The sequence below is a fragment of the Gracilinanus agilis genome, chromosome 4 (assembly GCF_016433145.1).
Source record: "Gracilinanus agilis isolate LMUSP501 chromosome 4, AgileGrace, whole genome shotgun sequence".
Classification (NCBI taxonomy): domain Eukaryota; kingdom Metazoa; phylum Chordata; class Mammalia; order Didelphimorphia; family Didelphidae; genus Gracilinanus; species Gracilinanus agilis.
The window spans coordinates 484,662,055-484,671,348 of record NC_058133.1 but is presented as its reverse complement, the minus strand read 5'-3'; the positions used below and the strand labels follow the sequence as shown (position 1 = coordinate 484,671,348).

Below are 9,294 nucleotides of genomic sequence, written 5' to 3'. Positions count from 1 at the left end.
TTAGTAGAAAGGAAGACAGAATTTTCCCATCCAAGTTCTTGGACCCTTGAAATGTATCCACTGATCACGAAGTCTCTGGATGTCAGTTTGGGAACCCCTTTATAGGGATTAGATATGTGACTGCATTATTTTAGGGAACTCCCAGATGAGGAAACTCTTTTACTAACAGAAGTTGGTACCATCTTAGCAGCTTAGAGTGTCAGAGGTTTTCCTAAAGCAATGAGTAGGTAAGAGACTTGGCTAAAGACTTGTAGAGACAGAGACTGGCAGCCGGGTTTTCCATGCTCTCCAACCATTATATTACACTGCCTCTCCCAAAGGAGAATCTCATGAGATATAAATATGGATCACAATATATCTAAGATTAAACTGTGTAGAATTCAGTCTAGCTGGGGAGAAAGGCAACTTTAGAATTCGGTCTCGTTTTACAGAAGAAGAATATCAAACCCAGCCAGGGTCACAATGCTAGAAGGAAGCTGAGGCAGAGTTAGAACCCAGGTCTTCCAGACTCCAAGCCCAGCACTCTATATACAATACATTATAAATGTTTCCAGCCTCAGAGACCATCTATTGCAACCTAAACCTAAACAAAGCTCTAGAATGACCAAGATTTGGGAACTCCAGATTCAGCCATCTATAGAGGTTGCTTATTCCTCCCAGCTTGGTGTCATCTGCACATTTATTTAATGAGCATTCCATCTCTTCTTTTATTTAAATCATTTTAAATTTATTTTTAAACCCTCACCTTCCATCTAAGAATCAATATCAGGTATTGATTCCAAAGCAGAAGAGCAGTAAGGGCTAGGCAATAGGGGTTAAGTGACTTGCCCAGGGTCACACAATTACAGGAAGTATCTGAGACCCACAGAGCCACCTAGCTGCCCCTTTTATCTAAATTATTGATAAGAATGTTAAACAGTTGTGAGTATCTCTCCTGTGGCTCTACCTCCCAGGCCACGCGCTGCCCCCTCGCCGCCGCCATGCCCCGAAAAATTGAGGAAATAAAAGACTTTTTGCTCACAGCCAGGCGAAAGGATGCTAAATCTGTCAAGATCAAGAAAAACAAGGACAATGTGAAGTTCAAGGTTCGCTGCAGCAGGTATCTGTACACATTGGTCATCACAGACAAAGAAAAGGCAGAGAAACTTAAACAGTCCCTGCCTCCTGGTTTGGCTGTGAAGGAGCTGAAGTGAAGGAATCATTCACTGTTCCCACATGTATTAAAATTTTGAAGAAAAATTTAAAAAAAAAAAGAATGTTAAACAGTCCCACGTTGTTGGGATACTCCAGTTAGGGGCCTCCTTTCAAGTTGATATGGAAGACCCAGAAGTCTATTGGTTTTGAGTTTAAAGAACTATATTCCTATCTAGCTGACAACTCTTTATCTTTCCCAGAAGAATAACTGCTGAGGACTTAGTCAAATTTTTTACTAAAGCCTAGATATTCCATTTCCCCAGCTAAGTGGTCAGAAATGGAAATGAGGTTAGTCTGCCAAGATCATTTTTTTTTTTGTAAACCCTCACCTTCCGTCTTGGAGTCAATACTGTGTATTGGTTCCAAGGCAGAAGAGTGGTAAGGGTAGGCAATGGGAGTCAAGTGACTTGCCCAGGGTCACACAGCTGGGAAGTATCTGAGGTCGGATTTGAACCTAGGACCTCCTGTCTCTAGGCCTGGTTCTCCATCCACTGAGCTACCCAGCTGCCCCCTCCAAGATAATTTTTAAAAGGAGGTCAAGGGACAGCTAAGTGGCTCAGTGGATAGAGAGCCAGACTTAAAGATCAGAGGTCCTGGGTTCAAATCTGGCCTCAGACACTTCTAGCTGTGTGACCCTAGGCAAGTCACTTATTTTCCTTGCCCTTGCTCCTCTTCTGCCTTGGAACCAACACAAAGTATTGATTCTAAGATAGAAGGTAAGGGTTTAAAAAATAAAGGAGGCCATATGGGTTCTTTGTGAACATGGCTTCTTTTTCTAGACATTCAATAACTATCTATTTTATAAAGATGTTACAGAATCCAAGTCAAGTCTATAGTTTGCAAACCCTATTCTCTTCCTTTATTTTTTTTTAAACCCTTAACTTCTGTGTATTGGCCCATAGGTGGAAGAGTGGTAAGGGTGGGCAATGGGGGTCAAGTGACTTGCCCAGGGTCACACAGCTGAGAAGTGTCTGAGGTCGGATTTGAACCCAGGACCTCCTGTCTCTAGGCCTGGCTCTCAATCCACTGAGCTACTCAGCTGCCCCACTTGTTCTCTTCCTTTTAAAAAACCCTCAAGATGCTTGTCTCTAATTCCGTATTTAGTGAGTATGTACCAGGCAGGGTATATGGCACTAGGGACAGAATGCCAGGCCTGGACTTAGGAATACTCATTTTCCCTGAGTTCAAATCTGGCCTCAGGCATTTACATTTACTAGCTTTCCGACCCTGGGAAAGTCACTTAACCATCTTTGCCTCAGTTTCTTCATCTGTCAGATGAGCTGGAGAAGGAAATGGCAAACTACTCCAGTATCTTTCCCAAGAAAACCTCCAATGGGGTCACTAAGAGTCAGATACTACTGAAAAACAACTGAATCAATTTAACCAGGTATTGTGTAAAGCCCTGAAGATATACATAGAAGCAAAAAACCAAACCAAACCAAAAAAATCACAAAATGTCAGAAAACAAATCTTAAAAACTGCTTTTGCATATAATTAAGAAAAAATACAATAAAATACTATTGAGGGGAAAATAAAAAGTTAAAAACAACAAACGAAAAGAATCATTACTGGTTTAACACTGCAATAAAACTTGTTTAATCCATTTTTAAATTCCTATTTATTATGTTCATTGCTAGAAGGCTGGCCACCAGTGGAAAGAGCAGCAGTTGTGAAGTTTGAGGATCTATGTTCAAATCCCAACTGGTTCTATCACCGAAAATTGTGTAACCTTGAGCAAGACATGTCTCCATTTTCCTCCAATAAATTGAGACAGACATCATTTTTTTTTTAAACTTTTACTTTCAGTCTTGAGGAAATACTGAGTATTGGCTCCAAGGCAGAAGAGTAGTAAGGGTACACAATGGGGGTCAAGTGACTTGCCCAGGGTCACACTGTTGGGAAGAGACAGACATAATTTAAAAAAAATAGCTAGCATTTTTATTTCAATTGAGGGTTTTATAAAGCACCTTACAAATATTACATGTTTATACATATTACATTTATAATATAACATTGTAATAAACATTTATAAATATTTCATTAAAAAAGAATCATTCTCAAGAAAGATCCTCAAGGATCTTATATTCTTTTTAAAAATTTATTTATTTATTTTGTTAAGTATCTTATCTTCTAATAGGGAAAGACAATACATAAGGAAGACCTAGAAAAAAGTGTATTTGTATGCATGGGGGAAGGCAGGAACACCTATAAAAAAGGCAAAGCTGTTATCCAGAAGGTGGAGAAGTTCAGAGAAGTGAGTTTGGCCTGAAAGCAGACAAAAGTAAATTTGAATGGGAAGGCACTAGAATCTGGGCAAGAGCTTATTGTGGAGGTGGTCCATAAGTTCATCCATGAAAGAAACGAAAAATTCTAAGAGGTTGGGATGCTGAGGGAGACCATTAGCTATGGGGGAATAATCAGTGGGAAGGAATGGAGACAGGGGATGGAATATCAAGTTTGAGGAACAACAAATGGGCTGTTATAAAGGGAAGAGGTCAGTTATATATAATCAAGGGATGTAGTTCCTCATCAGGACAGATCATGCTGATGAGTGAGTTATCTGAGCCTTCCAAAATATGAGGATGTGGAGCAAAATGGCTGAGTGAGTGATTGCGGCTTCAGGCCAGCTCCCTCCTCCCCTTGTTACCTCAAAACAGCAAGAAATGGGTCAGGATTAAAGACAACAGCAATAGAAAAGAGAAGAAAGGAAAGAAATATGTGAAAAACCTCAAAAGAAAGTCAACAGAGGGACAAAACAAATTTAATGAGTAAAAAAAAGAGATCTTAAGAAAATGACTGGGTAGCTCAGTGGATTGAGAGCCAGGCCTAGAGATGGGAGGTCCTGTGTTCAAATCTGGCCTCAGACACTTCCCAGCTGTGTGACTCTGGGCAAGTCACTTGACCCCCATTGCCTACCCTTACCACTCTTCTGCCTTAGAACCAATACACAGTATTGACTCCAAAACGGAAGGTAAGGGTTTAAAAAAAGAAAGAAAGAAAATTACTATTATGACAAAAGAAATGGAGGAATAATATCTAGAGATAAAGGATTAATACAACAATATTGACACTAAGAATCTCAGAGATGAGAGTAAAGTCTTATACCAACTTCCAGAGCTAATGAGGAACTTAATTAAAGAATTAAGGCAGGGGAGCTGGGTAACTTAGTGGATAGAGAGCCAGGCCTGGAGATGGGAGGTCCTGGGTTCAAATCTGAAATTAGACACTTCCCAGCTGTGTGACTCTGGGCAAGTCTCTTAACTTCTATGTCTAGTCCTTACCACTCTTCTGCCTTGGCACTAATATACAGTATTAATTCTACGTTGGAAGGTAAGGGTTTTTTTGGGGAAGAAAAGAGTAAAAGTAAGATATAAGGACATAGATTAGAGCTCTTATAGAAAGATTTGAAAAGGCAAGCATGAGAATGTGTATTATAGCAGAGAAGGAAGAAAATTTGAAGAGAATGGCAGACTAGAGATATGAAAATGTGGAATCATGAAAAGAAATATTGTGTAAAGCAAAAAAAAAAAAAATGAAAGAATACTCACGTTTCCTGCAAAGCAACTGGTCTTAAGGATAGTAGTAATTGGTGAGAATATTGGAATCAGTGACTCTACTGAAAAAAATGTTCGAATAGTATGTTTTAGAAAATCACACAAGAAAATTATGAAAAAGTATTGGATTAGAAGGTAGAGATTGATAGACTTTATGGGAAAATATCAGAGATGGCCCCCCCCCCATTTATCTCATCTTGAAATGTAGCTCCAAAGCTTTGGTCCCAAAGTGAGGGTTTTGCAAGCTTCCAGGAAGAGAGAATTAATTCACTTATCATAGAATATCAGCTTGAGTCAACCATGATTACTCAGCATCAACAAGAAATGAAAGGAAAATCTGGAAGTAACATGCATAAGAACCAGGGGAAATGGCGTATATTCAAGGAAAACATTCTGTGAAACTTTCATATTCTTACAAAAATAAAGATGAACTTTCAACAACATTTTACTTATCTAATAATTTCTCTTAAGGGAAAGCAGAGATTGTTGCTGTTCAGTCATGTGCAACTGAGTGACACAATGGAATGATTTGTCATTTCTTCTTCTCTAGCTCATTTTATAGATGAGGAACTGAGGCAAACTGGGTTAAGTGATTTGCTCAGAGTCACAAAGCTAAAATGTGTCCAAGGCTTGATTTGAACTCAGAAAGATGAGTCTTCCTGATTCCTAGATCAGTGCTCTATCCACTGCACCTTGTTGCCCAGAGATTAACAGGCTTTTTGAACTAAAACTCAGTTGATAAAGGATATTAATAAAGTTAAATCTATATGACATAAAAAAGTCAAGTAACGAACTCATCAGTTCACTTGCTGTAAGAAAGAGAAAAGACTTTTATTCCTTAGAAGTTCAATAGTTCCATCATTCTGGTATTCAAATAAAAAATACCCTTTAAAAATGTGAATAAAATAGCCATTCCCTTTGATCCTGAGATCCTATTACCAGGCTTATATTCCAAGAAGGAAAAGTCCCATGCATGCCCAAATCTTCATAACAGCTCATTCTGAAATAGCAAAGAACTTCGTAACAAAGTTCATTATAACAGCCCATTTGTTCATTTGTAACACCCATCCATTGTTGAATGGCTGAACAAATTGTGGTACATGAATGACAATTGCATATGACATCAGTATGCTTCTTTCAGAACTTGACAAAACTTGAAAGAATGATAAATAGGAACAGAAATTATGGATCTGAACAGAATGTTGGAAAAATGAGGTTTGGTAACTTCTTGGAGGTGAGAGAATTGAAATATTAAAGAATATTTTTTCAGTGTTTACATTTTTTTCTAAAATCATTCAAGTACAGAGGATAAAGCACTAATAAATAAATGCAGAAAGACAAACATGTCATCCTTTACATATCCTTTACATGTCAAAGAACAAATCCCTGTTATTGTATAAATGGTTTTCTTAGTTCTACTCACTTTATTCTGCATCAATTCCAAACTACCTCTGAGGACATTTCTCTAATAAGTGGGGTGAGTCGGATACCCTTACAAAGGAATTAGAAAGTAAAATTTGCTAGTCAATTGGGGAATGACTGAACGAATTGTGTTATATGAATATAATTCAATATTATTCTTGTACTTTAAGAAATTACGAAGAGAATAATTTTCAGAGAAATCTGGGGGATAGAGAGCAAGGCCCAGGGACTGGAGGTCCACACTGAGAATAGCCTCAGACACATCCTAGCTGGATGACCCTGGGCAAATCTCTTTTCTTTTTTTTTTTAATTTTTAAAATAATTTTTATTTTTTAGAAAAGTTATCATGGTTACTTGATTCATGTTCTTACTTTCCCCTTCACCCTCTCCCCACCTGCGCCCCCTCCAACCGATGCACATTTCCACTGGTTTTAACATGTGTCATCAATCAAGACCCATTTCCAAATTGTTGATGGTTGCATTGGTGTGGCTGGGCAAATCTCTTAACCACAACTGCCTAACTCTTACCACTCTTCTGCCTTGTAACTGATACTAAGATAGAAGAACTGGTACTAAGCTAAAACAAAAAAGGAAGGAAGGAAGGAAGGAAGGAAGGGAGGGAGGGAGAGAGGGAGGGAGGGAGAGAGAGAGAGAGAGAGAGAGAGAGAGAGAGAGAGAGAGAGAGAGAGAGAGATATTAAACTTTGTGGGCTCTCTTGAGCTCTCCTACCCTGGCTCTTGATTCTGTGTCACAAGTGGACCTCAGTGACTGCATCTACCTCCCTGACAGTATGTGCAAAATGCTATATGATGTGACCCAAGATAGTTCTAGATGGAGAGCTTTAGCATGAGGGAGGATCAGGAAAGACTTTGTGTAGGAGATGATACTTCAGCAGAGACCTGAAAAAAGCAAGGAATTCTCAGAAGTGAAAAGGGAGGGCATTCTAGGCATGGGGAACAGCCTGTGCAAAGACACAGAGCTGAGAGACAAAGTGCTATGTATGATGAATGAAGAGGCCAACTTGGCTTAACCATAGAGTGCATCAAGTAATATAAAAAGATGTAGAAAAAAGAGGGAGACCCGTGTTGAAAAGGGCTTTAGAAGTCAAATGTTGAAGTTAATATCTCATCTGAGAGGCAAGTAAGGGCTAGCCATGGTTAGATCTGTACATAAGGAAAATCACATCAGTCCCTTTGTTGGACATGGAGAATGTATTGGAATGGGAAGACATTTAGGCAAGGAAACTGATTGGGAAGCCATTGTAATAAAACAGCCAAGGAGGTGGTGACTCTTGAACTAAAGTAGAGGCTGCGTGATGGTGAGAGGCTGCATGTGACAGGTGTTTGGGAGGTAGAATTGGCAAGATTTGACAACTGGGTGGATATAGAGGGTGAGGAAGAGTGAGGAGTGGAGGATAATGCCAAGGTATTGAACCTGGAAGAAAGGAAAGATAACAGCTTCAATGGGGGTAGGGTGGAATAAGCTTTCTTAAGCACCTACTATGCTATGGGCTTTACAAGTATCATCTCATTAAGGGGGCAGCTGGGTGGCTCAGTGGATTGAGAATCAGGTCTATATTTGGAAGGTCCTGGGTTCAAATGTGACCCACGCAACCACCATTGCCTATCCCTTATTGCTCTTCTGCCTTGGAACCAATATATAGAAAGTAAGGATTTTTTTTTTATTATTATTATCTCATGGATTCTATTTTGGACATATTGATTCTGGAACATCCAGTCCAAAATGTCCTATAGGCAACTGATGATATAGAACTATTGTAGCTCAGGGAAGAGGCTAAGGCTAGATCTTCATTGAGATGACGATTGAACTCATGGAAGCTCATGAGAGAAATAGAAATAGAAAAGAAGGACCCAGGGGCAGCTGGGTAGCTCAGTGGATTGAGAGCCAGGCCTAGAGACGGGAGGTCCTAGGTTCAAATCCAGCCTCAGACACTTCCGAGCTGTGTGACCTTGGGCAAGTCACTTGACCCCCATTACCTACCCTTACCACTCTTCCACCAAGGAACTAATACATAGAAGTTAAGGGTTTAAAAAAAAAAGAAAAAGAAAAGAAAAGAAGGACCCAGGACAGAGCTGAGGACAGAATGAATGGGGGGAGACTTGGGTGAGTTTGGATGCAGCACAGAAGGATCCAGCAAATAGGAAAAGACTGAAGATTAGAGAGAAAGAGGGAAGGATGATTAAGGGGGCAATTACCTAGAGAAGAGAAGAGGAGAAGGGATCGAGGGCACGTGTGAAGGGATTAGCCTTGGCAGAAAGTGTCTCACTATCAGAGTGAGTGGCACTATAGATTCATTATTGCAGAAGAAAAAGTTAGCTCAGACACTTCCTAGCTGTGTGATCCTGGGCAAGTCTCCTAACCTCAATTACCTACTCCTTACTGTTCTGCCTTGGAACCTATTCTTAGTATTGATTCTAAGACAGAGGGTAAAGGGGGAAAAGGGAGGAGAGGAAGAAAATCAAAGAGCTCAAAGAAGTTAAATGTGAATTATCCCTGGCCCCTTAACTTGTGTGAGGGGCAGAATTTGAACCCAGGCTAGCATTTTACTACATCACATTCCTAGTCTTGGGGACTTGAAATCATCAAGGACATCCAAATATCCTCTTGTTATTTTCTTATTTTTGGCGGAACAAAAAAAAAAAAAAGAGGAAACAAAGGAACAAAAGAGAGTCATTGAAACATTTTTTTTTTAATGCACAGAAAATGGAAAGAAGTTAACCGGGAAATACAGACTAGCAAAACAGTTTTGAAATGAACATGTTAAATTTGCTATACTTTAATAAGAAAAGCAAACTGTACAAAATAGAGATTCATAGTTCTACATAATATCATCTTTTTCTGTTCTACTCTGTTTATAGAAATGTTCTCCTTTGGGGATTGTTTGATAAATTCAGAATTTAAAAAATTGAAATTGAAATCTGAAATGCCTTACATTTTAATGGGCATTTAGAAGTCCTTTGAATATGATCATTAGGAAATTGCATTTGGACTAAACATTTTCTGTTTAATTATGACAAACAGGCTATATGGATCTTATAAATTTATCTATCTGAATATGAAGTTGTCTGCACAAAATATTTAATAGTATCTGAATGCTTCTCAT

General features: G+C 39.0%; 1 protein-coding gene across 1 annotated transcript; it reads left to right on the top strand.

Moving 5' to 3' along the window:
* Nucleotides 1-922: 922 nt before the first annotated feature.
* LOC123247377 (60S ribosomal protein L38) lies at nt 923-1,240 on the top strand. The gene has a single exon (XM_044676248.1). It carries the CDS (start codon nt 981-983, stop codon nt 1,191-1,193), a length of 213 nt encoding a protein of 70 aa, XP_044532183.1. The 5' UTR covers nt 923-980; the 3' UTR covers nt 1,194-1,240.
* The last annotated feature ends 8,054 nt before the right edge of the window (nt 1,241-9,294 follow it).

What these genes read in the sequence shown, in the direction of transcription:
- LOC123247377 (XM_044676248.1), top strand. Translation starts at nt 981, where the DNA reads ATGCCCCGAAAAATTGAGGAAATAAAAGACTTTTTGCTCACAGCCAGG.